The sequence below is a fragment of the Drosophila hydei genome, unplaced genomic scaffold, assembly GCF_003285905.1.
Source record: "Drosophila hydei strain 15085-1641.00,03,60 unplaced genomic scaffold, DhydRS2 tig00000063-arrow-pilon, whole genome shotgun sequence".
NCBI lineage: Eukaryota > Metazoa > Arthropoda > Insecta > Diptera > Drosophilidae > Drosophila > Drosophila hydei.
The window spans coordinates 9,325,523-9,350,589 of record NW_022045657.1 but is presented as its reverse complement, the minus strand read 5'-3'; the positions used below and the strand labels follow the sequence as shown (position 1 = coordinate 9,350,589).

Sequence of the window (25,067 nt, the reverse complement as noted above, 5' to 3'; positions counted from 1 at the left end):
ACGATTCTCATGTGGGTCTCAAGTGTACGTCAAGTGCTTTGCCCTTAGGCTTAAGCTGATGAGTTTCGGTTGCCAGGCGTTTAATTAGTTTTAGTTGAACTTGAGAGCGTTCCTTTTTTTAATTGCCTTTGTGTTTTGTCTCTTTTGTCATTGCAGAACAGTTTCACATCTTTGTGGGCGACTTGAGTGCTGAAATAGAAACGCAGCAGCTGAAAGATGCATTCACACCATTTGGAGAAATATCGTAAGTTAACTAAACAATTTTCTTAATGAATAACTAATAATATAATCATATACGTTATACAAAAATATACAAAATGAAAGCTACTTAAATGCCTTAATTAACCTTACTTTAACTTTATTGCTCGAAATTGGTATTAAATCTGTTGACATTAGTTTTTCTTCTAGAAATTGTATTTATATTCAACATGATTTTCGTGTTCTTAAAAGAAATTAGTCTGAGCAAGAACAAAAGCATTTGATAACAAGCAGTTCAAGCAAAATGCGAAATGGGAAAGGCAAATAGAAGCTGGGCAAATGGGCTGTTTGTTTGTGTGCTCTGATTATTCGGCAAACATGAAAATTAATTTGATATATCTATGAGCATTTAAGGCTGTTAATTGCTTTTTCATTGCGACTGCGATCGGTGGACCTAAGTAGGCCAACAGCACAGCTTTGTGGCAGGGATGGCGAATTGCTTTTTGGCTGGCGCATTAACTTCAATCAAAGAACATTTTGCGGCACTTGTGCAAATTATTAAATAAATAAACAAACGTCGAATGCTGTGCCCAGTCGGAGCGGCTATTCCCCGGCAGCGGCAGCGACCTATGCACGCTTTATTTATGAATAATTAGCAAGCCGTGGGGGCCAGAGCTGAGGGAAGCCACAGAATGTGGCGCCACAGTAACGGCCAGGTTATTTTGGTTCATTCTCTGTTTGCCTTTTTTGTTTTTATTTTTGTTGAAGAGAAGGCCGGACTATAGAAAGTGGATCTGTGCCGAGGCTTCGAGCAACGGGCAATAAATTAATAATTTAATTTTCGACTTTTTTGTTTGAGCCAACAACAACAAAATGCAGCGGCCCCAATGCTGGCGAACCGCAAGCGGCGACGCGGCAGCAAACAAAGCGCCCTTCAAACCCAATGAAAATGGGGGAAGCATAATATCAGAGCAGAACAAGTGAAAGCAAATAAAACCTGATTTATTCGCAGTACGAACGGACCACTGCCACTCCCACATCCTCCCTTCACACACCGCCCACCGCCCACAGCCGACCGCCCACAGGTCAACGGCAAACGAGTCGTTCGCGTTGTCGTCGACGTCGCACTAGGAAGCCCCTTAATTTGAAGCGTGTTTTGCTGGCTTTTCATTTGCCACTTTCTTAATTAATGAGCAGCAGCCGGGACGGGACGGGACGGAACAGACTGGGCCAGGCCACGCCCCCCTGTGCACCTGAGCCAAGCCCGCAAGTTGTATGCGCTAATTTCTTTGAGATTTTGCAAACGCCAGCTACAAAAGTTGCTCTCATTTGGGCCAATGCTCTGTCAGCCACTATTTATTTATTTAACATTTTATGGGCCTTTTTAAGTTTCTCCCGGTTGCCTCTTGCTCATTAGGCTGTGAGTAGCAGCAGCAGCAGCAGGAGCAGCCGTCGACCCCGCCCTCGCTCCACTGCTCAAGTGGACCCCGAGGCCGTCAAATAGTAACATTTTCCGCGTGTTTATTTTTGTGAACGCAAATCTACGAAATAATTACATTTTTCATTTGCACCTAAAGTGGCTGCCTGGGGGCGAGCACCGAACGGTGCTCCTTTATTTGATTTTTAGCGTCTTGAAGGACGCTCGCGAGCTGCTTCATCAGAATCCTTGATGTCGCTGATGTCCTGGCAGTCTACACTCTCATCCACCTCGTCATCGTCGTCGACGTCGTCATAGTCGTCGTTGTCATGGTAGTTGTCGTACTTAGCCGTAGTCTGTGGCCTTAGCTTTTAATTTATTGCTCTTTATGTTTTGAGTGCCCGCGTGGGAAATAATCGCAAATGTGCTGCCACTGCCAGCGTCGCAGTCGCCGTCGCCGTCGCCGTCGCCGTCATAGTCAAAGTCTCAGTCTCTGAGTCAGTCGCCGTTGTCGTTGCCTGTTTCGCTTAAGGTCTTACCTACTTTTCATCAGGTTAACAACACTCATGGGTAGATTTTTCATTTAGTCGCGCATAAGGAGCAAAATTTATACAACAATTTTGCTCTATTGCTGCTGCTGCTGCTACTGCTGCTGCTTCTATTTTTTTAATTAACTAAAAGTTTGTTTGCACACACTTTGTACCCTAGCCAACAAGAACAACAACAAAAGCTTTGATAAATATAGATATGTCTTTCTGCACACGTGTGTGTGTGTGTGTGCTCGCGTGTGTTGGTGTGGTTTTAAATAAAGACGGCACAAGTTCTTATGTAAATTTATAATGTCTTAAAGTTTTTGCGGGCTTGCTGTGCCAAGAAACTCATTAGGTGACTCCTTGGGATATGGGTTTATGCGTAATTTTCTAATCTCAGAGTTCAAGCGCTTGTTCAATAAGCCCCTAGCCTCATAGCCCTGCACTCCATTTCCATACAAATCGTAGCAGTTACCAGTTCACATTGAAGCATATTTAATCATGCCAATTATTTGGTTCTAATATATTCATTGCCAGCTTATTAAATGATGCTAAGATAAGGCTGCCCAGATAAACTAATAAATCAAAATATGCCCAATGGGATTAGGATGTGGCAGCTAAGAGCCATCAAACACATGACTAAACTCTTGCCCAGACTTGGTTAGAGGATGCTTCGCACTACAACACAGGCGTCGCTCTTATATGGATAATAAATAATTCGCCTATTGAATAAAACTCGAGTGAGCCAATAGCCGCATGAAACAAAGACCAGCTCAACAATTAGTTGGAGGCAATCGGCACAAGCTATTCAAAGGCCGTTCATCGGGGCTGGAGCTTAATATTGAATTTCTATCATAAGCCCGAGGCGATTCTCGCTCAAATTACAGCTTCTTGCTGAGCTATGCGGTTAAGATTGCTGCAATTAAGGAGGCGCACTTAACGACCAGTCGCACTCCGGTATATTCGGCTGATTAATTAATTACATGCAATGTATTTATTGCGCGGGGCAGGAGTGTGCCTATCATAAATAAGCGAGGCCTTAAGCACTCAGGCTGTCTACACTGTGAGCGGCATTATTAGTCGGATTTCATTTGATTCCAGCAAAACGCTCTCATTTGTTGGCATTAGCGGGCAAAATAATGGAATAACATTTTCTGTAGCATACTTTTGTGCGCAGCATAATTGGCAGTCGTCGCAGTTGCTGCTAGTCAGTTCATTGTTGTCTACAAAAGGCTTAACTTGGCTGACTTGTGGACAAACTTTGCAAAACATATTTTAAGATTCGCTCACAAAGAAAACCTGACCTTCTGGCGCTGCAACAAGGTGGGACAGGTACGTGCCACCGCGCCAAAGAAAGCAAATCAACAAGATAATAGCTGAATGCAGGCAGGCACTATCAAATGGAAAGAAAACTCGCTCAGTCGCGTTTCTCCCTTTTTCGGTTAGTTTTAATGATACTTGAGAAAGTTTTGATTTTGGCTGTGCACATCGTGGCCCCAGTCCTATGCCGTTGACATCATTACGTTGATTTCTTTCTTGGGCAAACGGACTTGCATAGGTGATGCAGCTCGGCGGCGCTTAGGCAACAGCTCTCAATTGAGGCGATGCTGAAAATGAGCAAAACTTTTAACTTAATCTATTCAGAAAGTTGGATTTGTCGCCACCGGCTGGCTGGCTCGGCTGCTGCTGTTTCATAAACTTCAAAATGCGCTTGTGCACGTCGGCGCGAAGAGCTGCGAAGTTGGCTGGAAGCGGAAACCAATGATCGGCGACAAGTGGGCGCCAGGCGTCTGATGGAGCTGCTTTCATTTCTGAATGCTGCTGCGGAAATGGAACTGGGAAAAAAGTTGTGCGCGCCGCACTAAGTAGGCGTCGGCTTTTGTCACGACGCAACGAATGACAAATCAAAATCGCATTCAAACGCGACGCGGCGAGCAGCGGAAGTTAATGCGAAAAACTTTTGCCCCAGAGCCCGCACAATCAGTCAGTCAGTCACTCAGTCAGTCAGTCAGTCAGTCAGTCAGCCAGGCAGCCAACCAGGCACTTGGCTCCTGCTACCGCCCAAATCTTTGCTGGGTGTGAAAAATGAGTCTTGGGACTTTCGTAGCAGCAACAGCGAATGCAGCAACCGCAAAAGCCTGACACTTTTTCACGCTGCCTGCAACAATTTATATTTGTTGGCAAGTGTCAAAAGTTGTTCCATGCGAAGAAGCTGCATATCGAGAGCAAGCCGCAACTTGAGCTATATATTTATAACTGTATATGGTTAGTGGCAGTGGCACTAGGCAGCCAAACCTCTGGCTTTAAAATGCCACTTCATTAAACGCAAATTAAAAGTACGGCGAAGCCCTTGCCGAGGCCCAAAAGTGTCAGCATTTAAATTGAAATAGGCCAAACGGCTGCCGTGTAAACTTTTTAATATAATTTTAATGGCCGCTCGTTGAAAACTTTGCGCGCGAGCCGCCAGCCAGCCCTGCAGCCAGGCAGCCGAATCATCAATTGCTAACAATTTCCATCCCTATTTTCAATTTGTACAGATTGTGTATCAATAACAAGGCCCGAGCCCTCTAATGTTTAGATAATAGACAACAAATCCGCTTGGATTCGAGGCCTGAGTGTGCAACATAAATTTATTTAATTTACTTTGCTTTCGTGCGGCAGCAGCTTTATGGCAACAACTTTTCACATAAAATACGCATTAATTCATTAAAATTGACAAAAAGGCAAAACACGAGTGCCAAACATGGTTGGCTGCCTTTTGACAAGCGCTGTGCCAACTTCTGCACCCAACGAGCAACTAACTGAGTGACTGCTTGACCGACCGACTGACTGAGTGACTGACTGAATGGCTGTCTGCCACAGACCTGAGCAGAATGGAGCTGGGGCACTGGCATTGTCCTGCTCCGAGGGCCAACTAAACGGCTCTCAGTTGGCAAGCCAAACAATTTGCAAGGCATCGCCCTGCCGGCAGCCCTCCTGCAGTTGCTAGAATATATAAATAAAATTGCTTCGGTGCGCAATGAAGAGCCTGACGATGGCCGCCGTCACCATTTAAAATTAAATCAACAGAAAAGCCCGAATAAAGGCTCGACGGCGGGCGAAAGGCTGCTGCGGCTGGAGCAACTTTTTTATCGCGCCAACAAAGCAGCAGCAGTAGCAACAGCAGCGAAAATTATGCTGCAATGAAGACGACAATTTTTGGCTGCCATTTAAAATGGCACTTTATGCTACAGCTCCAGCTCCAGCTCCAGCTAGAGCTACAGCTACATCTACATCTACATCTACAGCTATAGCTATTGCTATGGCTACAGCTAGAGTTCGTGTCAGTCCTCTCGCATTGCGGCTGTCATTCGCAGGCAACGCGGCACAAATTGAATTTAAGTGCAGTTTTGGCTTTGCCACAGCACAGCCCTTGGCCAGCAGCCTGGCAATGTTGAGCCGCTGCCAAAAACCGGCCCAACTGCGTTGCGGGCCAGGGGTGTTGGTCTCTCTCACTCTCAACCCGCCGCGCACATATGTTGCAAGTTTATCACTGGGGCAAATAAAAATGTTTGAAATTTTTGCTGCTTTGCTGGCCTTGCTCTAAACTTTTTGGCTACAAATTTATTGGCAATAAATTGACTGCCATTAAAGTAAGCGCCAAGGCAAGGCATAAAAAATAGCTGCCAACGCATAAATCCTCAAAATAATTTGACACAATGAGTCACACAGATTGAGTGGCCCCCACTTTATGGCTGGCTCAACGGGCCTATGGGCGACCTGACGAGCCGCAGGTGCAGCTGCCGCACGGAAATGTTATTTTAAAGTACTCGAGCAGCGAGAACTGAAGCCGAAAAATTAGCAGCCAGACGCAGCAGAGGACGCCTCGCAAGTACTTTAATCATGGACCAATAGACTCCTGAGCCAGCGTCAGATGTGTTTTGTCCATTGAACGACACTGCGGCGTTCATCGTTGTCCTGGCTTCAACGGCGGCAAATAGGGGAAAAAATCTAATCAAAGCTAATCCAACAAAAGCGAATGACGGCCAATGTCAGGCACCTTCCTTTTGTTTGCCCAAAGTGGCGTAAGCGCTGGAATTTGCGCAGCTGCGGCAAGGTAACTACGCGGAGATGAGCGCGACGCAGACGCTGAACATTTATTTAAAATACAAGCTATAAAATGAGCTGCCACCAGACCCAACTCCAGTCAAGCACTGTCGAAGTGGCGAGTGCCGAGTGCCGTGTAATTGCAGCACAAAGGTGAAGCAGCGGGATGACAGAGGTGGGGGCAGATTTAAATGAATTTGATTTACGTTTTTAAAGCCAAATAAACGCCTTTCAATTAAGTCCAAGCGCCAGCCACAGTCGCGACCCTCTGTGGCGAGCACCTGCGTCCCGGCTTCCCTTCGCCCGTTGTCCCTTCGTGTCCTTCGTTCTTCTTTTCCTATTGACTTTGCTGTGGCGTTGACAACGCTCACGTTGGTTGCCATTCGGTCGCTTGCGAAATACTCGGAAAACCACCGCAAACACCTAGCAAGCATTCATTCGACTACGTTCAGCGACTGCCCCTGTCTCCTCTCCGTGCAGCTGTCCTTTTGCATACAGCACTCATACGCCCCATTGTCTCGTTTCGCTTGTCGTTACGTTTTGTACGCTCTACGCTTTGCTCGTTGTCGTTACGTTGGCGCAGTGGGCGCGGAGGCTGGACGACAGACGTGTTCACTGATTTCACTTGCAAATTAATGAGAAATTAGAGACAACGGCAGGTCCACAGCCACAGCCCGAGCGAAAGGCATCCTTGCCATTGCCATTGCCATTGCCATTGCCAGAGTCGTTGCTATTGTGAATGCTCTGACCGCTGCCGCTGTCGCTACCGTTGCTATTGCCGTTGGCCTCTGTCAAAGTCATAAAAAGAACATTTGTGCTAATTTAGGAAAAGGCAAATTTGGACAGGACTTCATTACGGACACGTAACGGCATTGGCATTGCCTCTTGTTTGATTGATTGAATTTGTCTGGATTTTGGCTTGCTCGAGCCTGGTCTACACACTTCAATCTAAGCGCCACCCACTTGGGGTCGCCAATACATTTAATAAAATACATTTAAAATCTCGTGTTCCAAGATTGATATCAAATTGATATGTTTTCGGCAGCAGTATTTACATAATGAGCTTTTAATTTCCAATTTAAAATGTTGAAATACTTGCAAGAATGTGAAAACTACGACAAGCTCTTAAGTTTAACCAGCTATTCGAAATTATAAATAAAATAAATTTCAGTTTGTGTTTTATTTTTCATCAATATGGGTTTTGCAAGAGAAAAACGAACTAAATTAATTTAATTAATTAATTTTAAAATTTTACTTTCCAGCTCTTTTAAATTATTATCAAGTCAAAATATTTGTGGAGAAGGCACGCCTTTGACCTTGGCAAATTTCAAAGATCAAACTGACGTCAGCTGCCTTTGTCATAATTAGATTTGAATGCAGCGGTTGCTTCTTGACAGCAACAGAGACGGAGCAGAGAGAGGCAGGGAGCCAAACTAGTTAAACGTTGCATGCACTGAGCTCAGTCCAGCTTTGAAAGGTGACGTAGTGCGATGTGTTGCAATTTCAGATTAATTTGCACTGAGGCAGAAACAGCGACAGTTACATGTTTGTACTTAGTCAAAGCAATAACGAACCGATTAATTGCGTTAGATTATTCAGGCAGTACACGCACAGACACAGAGACACACAGCCACACGGACACTTAATTTGAGCTTTGAGTTAATTTCATTTCTTTGTTGTTGGTGCAAGGCATAGGAAGGACATGGCAGGCACACGGATGAAATTATAATTGAGAAACCGCAGCAAAATCCTCAAGCACACGAGTTCTAATGAAATCAGCCAGAGATGTGTGCAGGCGGGAGGGTGGCGCGGGGGCGTGGCTGCATGTGTGCCTTATTTGTACGGCTAAATAGCTATGCATGCTTAATGCCTGTATTCAACTGTTGTCCCCCCTGTTACTCTGGGCACGAACGTAATTATAGACACGGCAGCGCCCTCCATGCCCGCTGCTCACCCATTGACTTTCACCATTGCCGGCTAATAATCAACTTACAAATTTGTACGTACAGCAGACCTGACCCTTGCGCAAGCCCCGCCCTAGTCCACGAGCAGTCAAAGATAATGTGCTTATGTCTCTCTATCACATGGCCACGCGCTTTTTATGATTAAAATAACAAAAATATATATATGCGTGTGACTGTGTGTGCGTGTGTGTTAATTTGCTTGAGCGTGTTTTTGTGTCGAGTGCTCAAATTAATTAGGCAAAACAAAAAGCAAAGCGAAAAGCCACAACAAATTTAATAAAAGCGTCGACAATTTACAAAGTGCCACAACTGGAGCCCAAAGCCAATTCTCAGTCCCGCTCCACCTAATAAAAATACAAGTCAGGCACTGTGGCCCACTGCGTAATTAACAAATTTCACTTTACGCTGCAGCACAGCCCTTTGATTAGATAAAAAGTCTCCTGCACATACCTCATTTAGGCGAAATACAATTACGTAATTGACGCGAATTGTGAATCTGTAAATTTTTACCTTCTTCTGTTCTGCTTTGTTCCTTTGTCCTGGGTTAAAGCAATGCAAATACAAATAAAAAACTTGTTCATGTTCGGCTAAGAATTGGCTTCGAGAAAAGGAGTCTTCTGGAGTTTGCTTGCATTCATATCGAACCCAAAGGCCACAAGCTCGAAGAACAACATATATCTAATACACAAGTAAGAAAAAAATGAAAGTGATTTAAATATATGTTTAATAATATCATGAAAAAAGTTTCACATTTCAAACGTCATTGCGCATTCAAAATGTAAAACATCTTTCAGAATGATATATAGGCATTTTAGAATGGCGCTTACCTTGGGCAAATGTCGTTGTCTCCACAGTCTGTCAGTTGGCAGTTGGCAGCTGGCAACTGCCGGCGGCCATATGATGTTTGATTAATTGTTGATTTATCGTAGACAGACAGACACTGGCAGATACAGAGGAGTGCGGCCTGGGCATATCACGTATACGCACTCACATTTATAAATCTAACTAACGGACAGGGCGAAGACGCAGCATATGAATAAGCCGAGCAAACGTGAACGGTGTCACAGAAACTCAAAAGATTTTGCCAAATGGTGCGAAATTTATTTTCCACTTGAAAACAAGTGGAAGGCAGCGCTCTGGGGCGGCAGCAGCAGCAGTAGCAGTTCATTGGCATCTGGCAGCAGCTGTTTAACAGCAGTCTAAAGGAAAGAGCAAGTGGCTCTGGGGCTAGAGACAGTTTTCCTTTGTTATATAAGTAACTGGTAAAGCGGATGATCTGTGTTTACCCTCTGCCCCACTCAAGCAGAAACTTGCCGCCTTCTCGCAGCGCAGCAGCTGCAATGAAGTCATCATAAGGACTTTGAATTTGTGGCTCACCATGCCACAATGTGGCAGCTGCACGAGCATTTTTCTATGTGAGTATGTGTTATATGTTGCTGCAGTGTAGGAGCACCATTTCAGGACACACCTCTTGAGTAATTATGTGCGCCAATGCCCAGGTTGAAATCATGTTGTGTATTTCCGTAGCAATTTCGAAATTTTAAACTTGTTAACAGCAAATTGAAGTCATTTCCTGCGCCAACAGCAACAAGGTCTCCTGGAGCAGGCAATGGCAATATGTTGGACAAACTGCTGTTGTTGTTGTTGTTGTTGCTGTTGTAACGGCACCAAATAAATGAGAAAACCGCAAAGTGCAGCAACAAAAAATGCACAAAAAGGCAAAGAGCAAAGAAAACAAAATGCCAAAAAGGTTCAAAAGCGGAAATAAATGCAGCAGTCAGCAGGCAACAGGCAACTGACAAAGGTAAAGGGGAGCCTAAAGCTGACACCAAATGCAGAGGCGGATAGTCAAGGCGCAGCCAGGACTAACGGGCGACCACAGGATAACCTGTTGACCACGTGCATACTGCAACTCCAAGCACACGAATACACCCACCCACCCACACACACACAAACACAGTCACACAAAGGCAAGAGAATAACGAAGTCCAAGTTTTCGGCAAAAGTGCCAAGAAAATTGCATTTTCGTATGCCAAAAAAAAGGAAGAGGCAAACAACAGGGAAAATAATAAAAGCGAAAAACATGAAAAAGGTTGCAAAAGGCTGCTGAGAAATAAACTGCAGCGTTTTGTGCTCGTCGGGCGCAAGTGAAATGCGCTCGTCGCGTGCTGTGAATGCAATTTTGGAGCAACCCACAACAACAGCAACAGCAACAGCAACAGCAACAGCAACAGGACAGGCACACACACACAAGCACACACACATGGACGCTTACAATTTCAGTATGAACGCTGTGCTGAGGGTGTAGCTGGGGCGACAAATGCAATCTACAAACAATGAAATGAATTGTCAAGTGCACAAACATGTCGCTGACGTGCAATTGCAGCAACATGCCGACCCTGCCCCGCTACGTCCCGCACCCAGACTCTGGTCAACAACAGGCTTTCATTGGCTGCAATTGCAGCACCCACACGCATCGCCATTTCCATTACCAGCTCCAGATCCTGCCACCAGCTGCGAGTGCACACCCACTGCTTGTTAACGCGGCTCAAACTTAAATTTATTTGCCTGCATCTGGCAGCTAGAAATCAGTTAAACAAATTCACAAAAGTGTCGCGAATGTACAACAAAACTCAACACTAAACGGCCAGCCACATCGAAGCTATTAAAAAAGAGGAAAACTCTCCTAAACGTTTCCTAGACAATAAATAAAAGCGAAGGGCCCGAGCTTTAATGACGCTGCAATTTAGCTCAAGCTGTTTGCACTTCTTGCTGGCTGAGACACGTCGGGGAATGTTCGCAGTGACCCTGAGTTGACGTCGTGTCGCTTGTTTAGAGTTTTGACTTGACTCAAGATTTATTGCGCACTGACACGTCAAACACACAAACTGCTATGGACGATGATAAAGCTGTAGACAAATTGTTCAGCGAGATCAATTGAAAGCGCATTCCGCGAAGATTGAAAATATGAATAGAAAAATTTTTTTTTATATATTGATGTCAAGCAATAATTAGATGTTTGATATCCAATTTTGAGGTTAGGTCTGCTTAATAATAATAGTGTATATGAGCTTTAATTTGTTGTATCGAAGCTTCGTCTTGGATTAAGCAACTCAATGACTCAGCCGCAATTTCTCTTTGACTTTTGTAAACGGTTGATTTGAACCTTTATTTGGCCTTATTTATTCTTTTTATTTTTTTATTTATTTATTATTTTGCCTTTTTTGTTGACTGCCGCAGGTTCTTTGGTCAGCTCGCTTCACTGTTATCTTGTTGACATGCCGGACGTTGACATATCCATTTTTTACGAGCCTCGTTTTGTTGCCCCTGGGGCAGATGTTGGCTTGGGTGGCTCTGTGTGCGTGTGAGTGAAATAAGACGAATCGGAGAAAGTTAAGAAATAGCAACAATAACAATCAACTCGAAGGTAATTTATTATTTTTGTAGCGTGAACTTAGTTGTTGGCAAGCCGCAGCCAGCCCACACCTTCTACAACGCCTGATTTCAATCGAATCAATTGCCAATGACGTCATCATCAAATTGCAATGGCAGACACGGCCACAAGTAGTCAAATGTGTGTGAATTTGTGAGTTAGATCGACGGCACTCACACAACAATTAACACTTGGCCATTACTTCCATTTGCGGCATGTTAATTTGTTGCCACATCAATTGCTGCTACCAATATGCGAGGCACATATCGGAGCACAGAAACACGCCCCCACAGAGACGCACGCCGTTGACTATGTCTGGACCTGTGCCTGCGCCTGCCTGCGTAACAATCTCACCGACAGCTGACGCTGTTGCGGTTTGCAACTACAACTATTACAGCAACAGCAACAACATTAACATCAGCAACAACAATAACAGCAGCAGTCTGCTGACAATTGCCCGACACTTGGCAGCTGGTTTATTTGCCACACACACGTGGACAGACCACGTACATATGTGTACGTTTGTTGCAGGCAGCCTTCACCAGCGCCCAACGCCCAACCACCCACTGTTTTAGCCCAGCCAAGTCAGTCAGCGCAGGCACCAGATAGAATCACACGGCCTGCAGCCAGTGGGCGGGTCGAGGCCAGGGGCGGGGTCAGCAGGCGTCGGCTGAGCAGTTGAACAATAACGCTTGAGTGATTATGCAATTGACAGCTAAATCAATCAATGATGTCAACTACATGCCGACAACGGCCAAACCAACACCAACGCACACGCGCACACACACGCACACACAGACGCACAGCGACAGGGACATAGGAAAACATACACAACAAGCACACTCAATGTTTATTTCTACGTTTTGTATGACACACAACAACAATTCACATTGAATTCCCAATTGGTAGAACGATTTACGTTGTTTTTGACATTTTCAATTTTTTATGGCAAAATTCGAAATTGGTATTAGTTTTTTACCCTATTTGCCGTTTGCCTCTTGTTAGTAGCTCGGTAAAAAATAAATTCGGGCATTTTAGGATTAAATTCGCTCAGCTTAAAAATGATTTCCAATAAAATAGCCAGCAACAAGCAAAAAGTCAAGCTGAATAGCTGCTAGATGTTAAATAAAATTCACTGTATATCAGAGCCAGACACTTTTTAGAAAGCAAGCAAAAGGTTCAATCACATTGAGAGCTCAGCGACTAAATAACAAAATTATGACAAATTCTGACAGCAGCCACAAGGCGTACGAGAGACATAGATATTTGTCAATTCTCGGCGCTGATTGCCGGCAATCGTCAGTTTGACAAATAGCCCAAACGCCAACGCACGCATGGAACGTGCAGCATCCGACAGATTTCGCATTCGCAATTCATCCTATTGTTTGTCTGAGGAATCGTTAGATGATAAATATTTCAGGATATTCTTTTTTTTTACCGCTCGCGCTCTGTCTCTTGCAAGCAGAAGCAGCCGTCCCTTGAGACTCTTCTGTGTATCTTACATATTGTCGACGTTCACTAATATAAACATATAATGAAGTTAGGCTTTCGCTTACTAAATGCAAACCTTTCAATTACGTGAAGGCCAACTTAAGAGCCAAGTCTGAAAAGCGTCCCAAGCAAGCAGCTCATCAACGGAAGTGAACGCTCTTTACGTTAGTGGCCATGGAATATTTATATGCTATTCAGTCGCTGCTTCCGCTGTTGTATTAAAAGTAACTAACAGATATGTTTTTGCCTATGGAAACGTTCTAAATATTAAGGAAAAATGTTAGAAAATAATGTTGTGTTCGGTGAGAAAGTTTCATGATTATGACAAAATGTAAAATTTCTAAAAAGAGAAATTTACATACTGTTAAATTCTCTTTGACATGTGGAGTCTATTTAATATTATATTTTTATTTATTTATTTATAAATATTCAAAATAAGATCAGGTATTATGAAAATGGAAGTGAAGAGCTTATTTTTATATATATTTAGCATGCTTCATGATTCTGTATTCTGAAACCTTCGTATCAAATAATAAATTTTCAACTTTCCGCTACTTTTAATATTTACATTATGATATATAAAAAAGTATGCAACCCTTACACATATTTTGAGTTTCACTTAAGTATCAATATCGTTGTATAGACTATATACATATAGGGATGTGTATGTCTCTGTATATATACTCGCATACTTGTAAGTGGAAGTTGTGTCTGCTGCTGTAGCAAAATCATCAATTATTTCAAACGGATGTTACATTTTTGTGTTGTTTTTGAAAAACAACAGCAGCAACAGGGGCAGGAACAGGAGCAGAAGCAGGACCTGGAGGATACAGCGCAGACTCTTCAGCCGGCTATTGAGACTTGGCCAGAATGGGCTTCCTGGTGTTGTGCGAGGATTGCAACCAGAACGCTGATTGTTTTTGCTTTCAACGTATAATTGATGCTTTTCAGCAGACAGAGATAAGAACAAGAGCAAAAACAACAACGGCAGTAAAATGAATTTCCTTGGGGCGCGAGTGTCTAAAATACGCTCAGTACTTAAATAAATAAAAAATCTGAAAGGCTGAACCGTATGGATGTCACAATAGCAATGCGAGCGCTCGCTCAGCCCTCTGCTGCCCTCCCGCACGCATATTATGTAAATCATTATACGAGAAGGAACATCTGTTGAAAATCTTAAATATTTCTACTCCGGTATTTGCGTGGGAGGCGCAAAGACTTCAGCCAGCCATGTGTGGCAGCCATCCCTCTAAAATTCGGAATGTGATTTCTCAGTTTATTTTGCTTTCAATACGCAGCCCATAACATTTTTAAAACCAAACCGGCAGCTTCAGTCTGTCGGCACATTCATATATCGCTGTTCAATAAACATTTTTCAATATTTCTAACCTGGCACAAGTAGGGAACATTGCTGTTGCAGGATTAACAGGCAGCACAATGTGTTTCCAAACATGTGTGTGTGCGTGTGTGTGTGGCAATAAAGGATGCGTTCATAGCATCTGCTTTGCTGGGCGGGCGAAGTCATAGTTGTACTCATAGCCGAAGCCTTACGCGCTACAAAATCTGTTGAGTACAAAATACCAAAAATTTCTGACAACGAGCCAGACTGCGAGTGTGCTATGCGATTGGAAGCATTACATAAATATTTGGCCAATACAAAAGCTGGTAGCCGGAATGACAGGCGCCCCAGCAGCACATTTCACTCGATATGTGAAGCTGTGCATCTTGTGTTAAGCCAACTGGCAACAGGCAATGGCTGGGATGCTCAGTAAATGAATGAAGCTGAAATCTGAAACTGCTGCCCACTGACACTTGCAGTCGTTCATTAGACAATAAGCCCAGTCGAGCAGCTGCATGGCGATTTTTGGCCGGATTCCTGCAGATAATCAGCGCCCAAAGGTGCATCGTGTCCGGCAGTAAAACAATGCGAAAAGCTGCAAAAAGAATGCTCAAAGCTGCAGCAATGCGCAGAGCTTATACAAGGCGTTGAGCAGACTGGCCAGCAATTCGACAATCGGGAACTCTGACAGACAGTCGAACGCAACTCAAGCCCTCCTCAGCAGCTGGATTTGGGTTCCAGCTACAGCTACGGCTACGGCTACAGCTTGAGCTCAGACTCCAACGTTGGATCGCCACTCGACGTTGCAAAAGTCATGAGCATAAAATCCAATAGCTTCCGCTAAGCTAGCTTATTCCAGCGAAGGTTGGGCCAATAAAACATTTCTAAGGATTTCGCCCGGATTTCACATGGCGTCCTTGCCACGCCGCGAGCCCGCGCAAAGCCAAGTGCCGCAGCGCGCGGGGCTGCGTTGCAGCTCGCTGCTGTAGGTGGCAACTGGTGGCTGCTGCACTTTTATTTGCCGAGTCCGCCAATCGACATGCGATGGTTAAAGGTTTCAGGCTTGGATAACTTGTTAGTGCTGTAAATTATTTCCTAATTAGTTGGGCAGTTCATTTAAGGCACGTTCACATGTTGCCCTGCACGATTCAAGCCGCAAATACTTATCAGCTTGGCTAATCTGGGGCTCCATTCGATTGCCACAAATTTGAGCATTATTGTCGTGGCACTTGCAGCGCCAGTGCCATTTAAAGGACAAAGCCTTATTTTATTGCCATCCTTTGTTGTAGCCGCTGCCTTGCTTATCTCAAGGAAGTTGCGCTCAAAACGCAGAATGGCTACAAACAAAATTCAAACCCAGTTTGATGCTTATCCTTAATGATGCAGTAAAATGTTTTTTTCTGTGTTCTTCTTTTACTTGCCCCTGGACACAGAACACAGAGCATAGAACACAGGAGACAGAGTTTTTGCAGTTTAAAGAATGGAGCCAATGGCAAAAGTTTTCCACTGCCATTTCACACGACCCTCGCCCGGCCGCCACACAGGCAACTTCAGACGCTTTGCCCTCGAAGCAATCAAACTTTTAGCAGCAAAATAAATGCCTAAAAAACAGTTGTCCCCGCCGCTGCGACTGCTGCAGTTTCCAGCCACGCTTTTAATTGCAGCCAGCGCTCATCTATCAATAGAACTATAGACGACGATGATATTGCATGCAAATCAAATTACGCGCCATATCTGCAGGGCCTCCCGTTGTCTTCAGCCGTTGTGTGTGGCTTAAAAAGGGATAACGAGCCAAGTTGTTACAAGTTTTTAATAGAGCAAACTAGCAAATGGCGGCGAAATAGCCAAAAGCAAGCGTTGACTACGAGTGAGTCGTGCGTGAGATACCCTGTAAAACGCCAGCATCCAAAATAAAAACTAAAATTTATTTAACCGAGACATATTTATTAATATTTATTTTATTTTTAAACTTATTAATTTACAATCTTAATATTATTTTTAATTGCAGTTTCAGTTTCTAGTTAATAGGGTGTACGCCACATTAGTAAGAATTGCCAAGCAAAAGACTGCGCCAGCGGACACATGGCTCATCCTGCAAAGCTGTCCGCTGCCCAACGCGGCTTAAGCAGCATAACTGCCGCATAAACTGCTAAAAAGATGATGAATTTTCAGCACAGTGAGGCGACTTATAAACTTGCCTGTCTACGGCAGCGCCCCACTCCTGTCTGGAAGCGACTGGCTTCTTTGTGGGCTGTCGGCTGTCGACTGTCGGCGAATAATACACAAACTTTTGAGCAAACTTTACTTCACTACTTTTTTCTTATGCGTTTTTTATTTCGGTTTCATCTTGTTTTTTATTTGTGAAGTGGCGAGCAGTTCGTGTACGACAAGTAGAACACCCAAAAGCGAGTGCAACACGGCACGCTTAGTTAGTTATGTAGATGGCCAGGTCGACAACTGGCAGCCAAGCGGAGCAACGTCCATTGACACACACAGAGGCGGAGAACGGCGTACGGCAGCTGCGGTCGCTCATCTCTGACATCATTAAGCGCCATTTTGCAGCGGGTCGGCAGGTGCCAACTGGCAAGCTGCTCAGATTTGGCCAACAAAGTTGCCAAAGTGTAGTCGAGCAGAAGCTGAGTCGCAACTCGAGCTGCGCCCACCACATAAAGAAACACACAACGAGTAATTCACTTTTATTATGTATTTCATTTTCTGTGCCTCGCTCTCCCTGTGTGTGAGTGTGTGTGTGTTTATTTTTTATGAGCACGCAACTTGCGGCTTGGACTATTTTCGGGTCCATCTAGGCGGAGATTTGAGCGCAACGGCCATTAAAGTAGCCACAAGAACCGATTCGACCTCGCTCTCCTTCTGTTGCTCTATCCCAGCGCTTGTTTCGCTTTAAAACTAATTAATCTAAATGGATTTTTTGTAGCTGCATTTTGCACTGGGACTGGCACTGGCGCTGGCACTAGCAGTGGCGCATAAAAATAAACTAACACACACAGGCACGCACACTCACTAACACACACACACACACATGTAGAGAAACGTTTCGATATGTGTGTGGCGTAAAATAAAAGTCGAGTAAACTGTAAGCGAGGCACTCATTGAAAGCGAAAAACCGAAGCGAACCGCAAGCAATTTGCATGTTTGAAACGCCATGCAACGCCACAGCGTTCTCGGCTAGCCCTGAATCCGTCCACAGTGTCGCCCCCTCCCAGTTCCCTACCCCCCAGCTCCCTGCTGCTATTGGCCAAAACATGAAAGGGGCCGGTCCACGTGGTATACTCGTATCATGCACAAAACGGGGACAGGACAGCGTTAAAGTAGCCTTATCGCCAACCACACATCACATCAGCTTCAGCGCGACCACTGCTTCCCTTCTCCTGCCCCCGAACCTGCTCCTCCTCCTGCAGGCTGCTCGGTGCTCAGTGCGCTGGTTGTAGCTTCAATGTGGACAGTTTGAAGCGCTTTTATTGACGTGTGTCCGGGCGTGGCCAGTGCAAGGCAGCAGCAGCGGAAACTATAGTTGCCACAGTGGGGATATAGCTGTTGCGTTATAAATAAAACCAGTTTACCCGTTCCATCAAGCGCAGCGGCCTTCCCGCTGGGGCTAAGTGCACTCATTTCAATGTATAGCCAGGGGCAGACACCATTTAACGCAAATATATATATATATATATAAATATAAATTGGTAAAACAAGAAAATTAAACTTTAAAAACATTTACTCAATGCTCGCTCTCGCTGTGATTTCTATAATTCATGTCAAATCAAATGCTGCAGGCAAATCGTAATTTATCGAGTAACTTTTGCATAACACACACACACTCACACTGTCTATATAGAGACATTTGTGTCGACAAAATGGCAGCGGCGCCATTTTAATTTGATTTCCAGTTCTTTTGTCTTTTTTTCTTTTTGCTGTCGGCGTCGTTTTGGCCATGTGTGACAGTTGGTTGACCGGCTTGGGCGATTTTAGCTGATGGCTTTTGCAAAGCGCACACAAGCGGACAGTTATAAATTGCAAATATACTGTAAGTACCCTAGCCTCAGTGGACACAGGCTATATTCATTTACTCTAATGCAGTATTCTCTACAATGTCATAGTCTTGTAATGCAATTCAAATCATATCAAGCGCCACTCTTGATACTCGCGAAGGCATTCTCTGATGGACAGCTCAAGTAAATAATTTGACTTAAATTGGTAGGGAATCAGTTCTAGTAGAGGTTTAATTGGCAGCTATAGCATGGTAAACATTTCAAAAATGTCTTATCAAAAAATCTGCTATAAATCGAATCAATAAAAGCTAATTAGCATTAAGCCGAGCGTGCGCAATAAAGTAGATTGAAATTATCAATTTTGATCGATAATAAGGAAAAGGTTTCGAAAATATGTTTTGTGTTTAAAATTTCAAGGTTACCTTTTTGACGGACGGTCGGACATGGCTATATCGATCTAGCATTTTCTACTGATCACGTATAAATGCATAAGGCTCTGCCGTGCACAGAAGCAATTTTTATATTGAATTCGCGTATTCAATATTCGCTTCAATATTGAGTAGACTGCCTACACGAAAAACATAAGAAAGTCTCTCAGCAGTTGCCAATAGATGAGTTGTCCACAAATCCCTGGTAATTAGACATAGACGTTCGATGGGCCTAGTTGCTAGTTTTGATATATCAAATTTCTAACGAATAGCATAAGTGAATAGGTTGTGTTGACTAATATAACTAGAGCTTTAACCACTTTTAACTTTTATAAGAATTTCTAACAGTTTGGACATTGCTAATTTAAGTTTTAATAGAAATTGAAATTTTGAAATAACTATTCTTTTGATACGAATATATTTCTGTATATAAGATGTTCGGGCAGTTCGACTATATTTTTCATTTAGAAAATTCTAATTTTTATTAGTTTCGTATATCAATATTTGAATAGTTCTTAGATCCAACTATCATATCATTGATCAGTGTTTATTGATTGTCAACTAAAATGACTTTTAGCAGCATTGCTAAAGGCAAATAACTTTGCAGGGGTCTTTTAAAGAAGTCAATAACATTTATAGCAATAATACAGCGTTCTCTGGGAAATGTTAATTATTTTCGATTTATTAGCCTTATTTAAATCGAACGAGAAGCTGCTGCCGCTGATGAGGCAAGCGACAATTAAAGTGACCTTTCCAGTTGCCACTTCGCTTGATTTCAATCCTGGACTAAGTTAACCCTTGCCTAATAGGTGAGTGTGTGTGTGTATGCTCTTTAACTGTTTATACTTTTGTTTTTTTTTGGCGAGGTTTTTGTGGATTTTTTTGGCACATCGTTTATTATGCCAAGCGAAAAATGCAATATTTTCTCCTGTGCCGCTACGTGGCCGACAAAAATATTTACAATTTGGCTGCGCCCCTGCTCCCCACATATCAATCCCTAAAGCCAACCCACCAACAGCTGCTGCTGCTGCTGCTGCTGTTGCTGTAAAAAAAATGGAAACGGAAGCCATAAAAGGAAGCGCCATCGAGGCAAGCCGAGCAGCCACCAGAAGCCACCGCCGACTGTCGGCGCACTCCATAAAAAGAGGCCACACACCATTCGGCTAAGCTCAAAAGCGGTAACTTCAATCTTTGAATGTTTTATTTACTGCAAAATCGATATGGTTTTTTATAAGCGTGCGAGAGTGTGGGGAGCGTCGTGGCCGAAGGGATGGGGGCTGTGGGGATGATGGCGCCACCCGGGCTTAACACACAAGTGCCAGGCGTAACGAGTTGCATGCAAATTCGTGCCCGATTTTTTTGTCTTTCCTTTACTTCGCTTCGTTTTTTGTTTCTCTTTTTTCTGCGGCTTTGGCTCTTTGACTTTTTGGTGCTAAAATATCGCCTGCGCCGCGGACGCGGCCGTGTCTTCGAGTTGCGTCTCTGGGCACAAAAGCAGAAGTAAGTCTAGTTGCAACTACTCTTTGAGCTGGGGCAATTTCTGGGCTGGCCGGGAGGCTGGGTAAAATGGCTGTGGCAAATCACACACCACATAATTTGCCGCTGCACTGCGCGCTCCAATTCAAACACACACACACAGATACACACAGACAGACAGACAGAAGGCTGCTGTGGAATTAGTGAAACAGCTGCACCTTCCATTCCATCTGGTACTCCTCTACTGCTACTGCTGCCAGTGCTACGTCGCTGGCATCCCCGGCCGCATTACGTATGCATGACGTTGGCGTTGGCGCTGGCGCTGGCGTTTGCCCCAAAACTCCAAGCCGATGCCGACCAGCGCGTCGATGGCGTAAATGCTCGAAATGAAAAACGTGGAGCCCCAACAGTAGCAGACATAAGAGTTAGCGTTGTTGTCCCCCTCTCACTCCATCCGCCTCTCTCTCGCTCTGTCACTTTTCTCATTCTCCTTTGCTGGCCCTTTTTGGCCAGTTCAATGCTGATTACGATCGCTGCTTTGGCCATTTGTTTGGTCGGTGCAAAAGAGATGCAACATTTGACTTCTGTTCGTGTCCCACGTTGATAATTCGAAATTTGTATTCCAATCTTCAAATTGTCTCCAAAATGGAATTGATTTTATGCAGATGAGCATGAAATTGTCTCAATGCGAATTTACCATGTTAGTGTAAATAAATGCTGCACAGTCGACGAACTAGCACGTGACACGCCCCCATTTTCCACGCGCACATCGACCAGCTAGATTGAATGCAAAGGGTACGTAGTTCAGAGACTTCTGATGTAACTTCAAGTCGTGCCGCATCGATTTATTACTTTAAGTTCTTTAGCCGCTTTTGGCCAGCAACTGAAGTCAATTCGAATAATAGAATGCGGCCACTGAGCCCCACTCATAAAATGCTTGGGCAAATCCACTTTAAATACTTGGCTAAGCATAAAGCGAACGCTGCGGCGTTACGCGGCCCACGCAGCCCACATCCCGCACCACAGCCACTGATACCACTTCAAGCAATGCGCGCGCTTGCATTTCATTTGAATTTACAACTGTATTTAATCTGATCGATGTAACTGCAACCAATCCAGCCCCATACCCACCCTCCCCGCCGGCCCATGCCGCAAGGCAAGCCAATAAAATGCTAAACGAGAGAGGGGGAAATGAGATGAGCAAATCGCATAAAAATTCGCTGGAATATTTGAAAAACTCGCAGCAGAGCAAAAATGCTGCCCAGTCAATGGGCCAATATGCAAACATGGCCACCAAAAAAACCTATATATATATAAATATTTACATATATTTCAAAAATTTCAAACATCCTGCCAACGACAATAATCATGATGATGATGTTGAATGCTGATGTGGACGAAGCTGAATGCTGATTGCTGAATCCTGATGCATGTCTGGGCCAGGCCAATAGCGAAATTGGCCAAAGGAATTTTAAGGACAGCCGCAATTCATTGACTCTGTGATGGATTTGAGTTACTTCTCGACACTCCTCCAGCGGAATGTACGATATGATATTATCGACTCCTATTTGTTTGCACTGCTGAGTAATTTGTGTTTACATGCAGTGCATACAGCTCACGCTCTGTTGCATAATATCACACACGAGCTGCAGAATATATAGAGAGTGGCGTTATGTGAGTGCGATGAAGTATCGATAAGGTGCTCCAAGTGGCCAGGAAATTGCAAATTGCTGGTTTAGGCGACTCAAGCTGGCCATTGATATGTTTCGAGCCATTCACAATTTGTAATGATAGCTTAGCTTTCTCAAAATAAATATTGGTTCTGACGATAAGAGTGCCGAGTGCGGAGTGCGGAAGGCTTGTGGACTGCCATTCATTGCATTGCTACTGCCATTGGCATTGGCAATTTATTGTTTATGCAATCAGGCATTCGGTGCTTGTGTGATATTTTACAGCATTTCGATGGGCTTCTAATGCCAGGCCATTTCACTTTCGTTGTCCTTTGCCGTAAAAATCTCATGCATAAGTTTTCATCTTATTTACTCGAGCCAAACAAACGGCAAGCTCGATGCAGCAGCATCTGCATCATCACGATCCCGAATTTCTCTATAAATCAACTATGCAATTTTAATTCAAACACAAAAGAATTTCCACCGCACATGCCGCACAATAGATAAACCCACACAGACATTCACAGAGACTTGGGGGCATTGTTAGCATAAACCAATTGTAGAAGCCAAAATAGCGACAACCTCCCAACTAATGCGCTCAACGCGCCCCAAAGATACACTGAAGAGACTCAGCTCCAGACTGTGGCATGAGAAGTTGCCCCCCTGAGAGTGCGGGCCAAAAGCTACACGAGGCACGGGCCAAAGGCTTGGGAATAAAGCCAAAATATGTAGTATAAATAACCGCATTTGGGCATGTATGTGCGTGCATGTGTGTGCGAAATATTTTGTTTAACGTTTATAGTTTTATGCACTTAAGATACGAAAATATTTTTTGGAAATTTATTTTCGAGCTGCAGCCAGAAACAGAGCCAAAAGAAGTGCCGAAGCCGAAGCCAAAGCCAAAGCCAAAGCCAAAGTAAAAGCAAACGCAAAACTTTTGCCAATATTTGTAAAAAAGATATTGATTGGCCTGAGCTGCATACACTCCGCACTCCGCACTCCACACTCAAACACACACACACATTCACTGGTCCTGCTTATGCACATAAATTTATCCTTTCAATAAGACATGCAGGTTGCCCTGGTATGTGTGGCGTTTGTTCGTTGCCACCCAACATCACTGCTCAATTCTTAGTGCAAACAGAGTGCATGGGTATGCACACGCCCTCGACACATCGGCATCGGCCATGCCACAGCCCACTCCACTCGACTGCTGCATAAGTAAACGTCAGCGGATAAATTGCCACAGTTGTTGCCGCACTCGGAGACGTAGTCAAATTTTTGAGTTGAGTTTTTCGTGCATGATAACAACGATGGCAACAGTTTGAGAGTCATTGAAGCGAAGTGGCAGCCCAAACAGTAAATATATATACATATATATATATATATATATATATATATATATTTATTATACATATGTGCATAAGTGCAGCAGCTGACTCCACATTTGGATTTATTTCTCGAGCAATGCCAAAGGTTATGTTTGCATTATGTTAAATGCTCTAACATATTATAGCAGCACAATGCTCAAGCTAGTGCTTATCGAAATTTACGCATTTATTTGCCTTATATCTTGTTCTTGTTGTTGTGTCTGCTGCATGTGAAAATATTCAAAAATGAACTGATGCTTATCGCTTGTGAAATATGATAAGTTTGTTTGAAGCCTCGGCAAACATGCAATGCCTCTTGTTCTAGCAAAACATATTCGTCTCTCTCTCCCTCTCTTTCTGTCTGTCTCTCGCCGTCTCTCTCTGTCTTGCATATATTTAATTTGTTTGCACAATCAAAGCACGGCGGAAGGACGGCTGCATTATTTCATTATTTGTGTGCACTGCTGCCGATGTGTGTCTGTGTCTGTGTCTGTGTGGGAGTTTATTTGCAAGAGTGTGAGCTTATTTTCATATCATGTACACTTGTTTGTTTGCGTGTCAGCCAGACCGCAGAGAAGGAGATAGAGGTAACCAGACAAGACCAGACCAGAGTTCCGACCAGAGCCCATTCCCAAGCCCACGTCCAGTTGCAATCCCTAGCCCAATTTCATGGCCCCGAGCAATTGCAGCCGAATTCCTTTGGTAGCTAATAAATATTAAAGTTTAATTAAATATGCTTTTCCCCCAATATTTATGTGCGTATCGATTACTGGGCCTGGCTAGCGGTCCATTGGCCTGCACCAATGCAATTTCGCTGTTGGTCAGCGCCATAAATTGCAGCCTTGAAGCTTGAAAGCTGAAACTGAAGCTAAAGCCGAGCCAAAGGCCATTAAAATACATTTTTTTACTCTTTTATTTTTATTTTTCCGCTCTACATGGGCTGAAGTGTGGGCATGGGCTAAGCTAAAACTCATATTAAAAATTGACTTTTATCGTGATTTACAATCAAGTTGGCCTTTTTTAAATGCCGCGGTCGACATGCGGGTTGCCCGCCCATTCTCTAGCCTTTCTTCAGTCGATGTCGGTTCGTGTTAGTGTTGCGGTCGAGCCAAGTATTACACACCCAAACACACACATACAGACACACACACACACACACCACACACTCATCAGTGGGTAGCGCAAAATATTTCTTCGTGGCTTAAGCGAGACGGGCAGCCATATTTAAAGCCCTGCTGCTCCTCTTCAGTGAGCCCAACATCCGACACGTGGTCTAACACTTTCTGTGGCATTTTGCAGCAGAAATCCTTTTAACTAACGGCGAACGACGCCACGCCCAGCGCATAAGCCGCATGCTAAGGTACTTAAGAAGCTGCTTTTATAATTCTGCTGCTCTTCTATCTGCAGCTCCCCTCGCCCATACAGAAATCCAATTCCCAACACCTTCTATTCGCACATGCAATTCTATTGGATTTCTTGGCAAGCGACACTTGACTTTCAGCTTACACTCTTCATTGCTGCCATTCGGTTTCTTTCTAGGACACTTTTTCCACCAACTTAATACAGAACTTATAAATTTAATGAAGTCTCCCTTGTAATTGTGTGCAATCCCTTTAAATAATTAGATAATAATAGCTTTAATATGCAAAAGTTAATTCTGT

General features: G+C 43.9%; 1 protein-coding gene across 4 annotated transcripts in view; it reads left to right on the top strand.

Annotated features, from left to right (window-relative positions):
- LOC111594258 (nucleolysin TIA-1) overlaps positions 1–25,067 on the top strand; it is an 83,598-nt gene that overhangs the window by 48,273 nt on the left and 10,258 nt on the right. For all 4 annotated transcript variants that reach the window (XM_023307481.2, XM_023307480.2, XM_023307479.2 and 1 more), the window contains exon 3: positions 157–244. In XM_023307481.2, the coding sequence (XP_023163249.2) occupies positions 157–244 (88 nt within the window). The remainder of the gene's footprint in view (positions 1–156; positions 245–25,067) is intronic.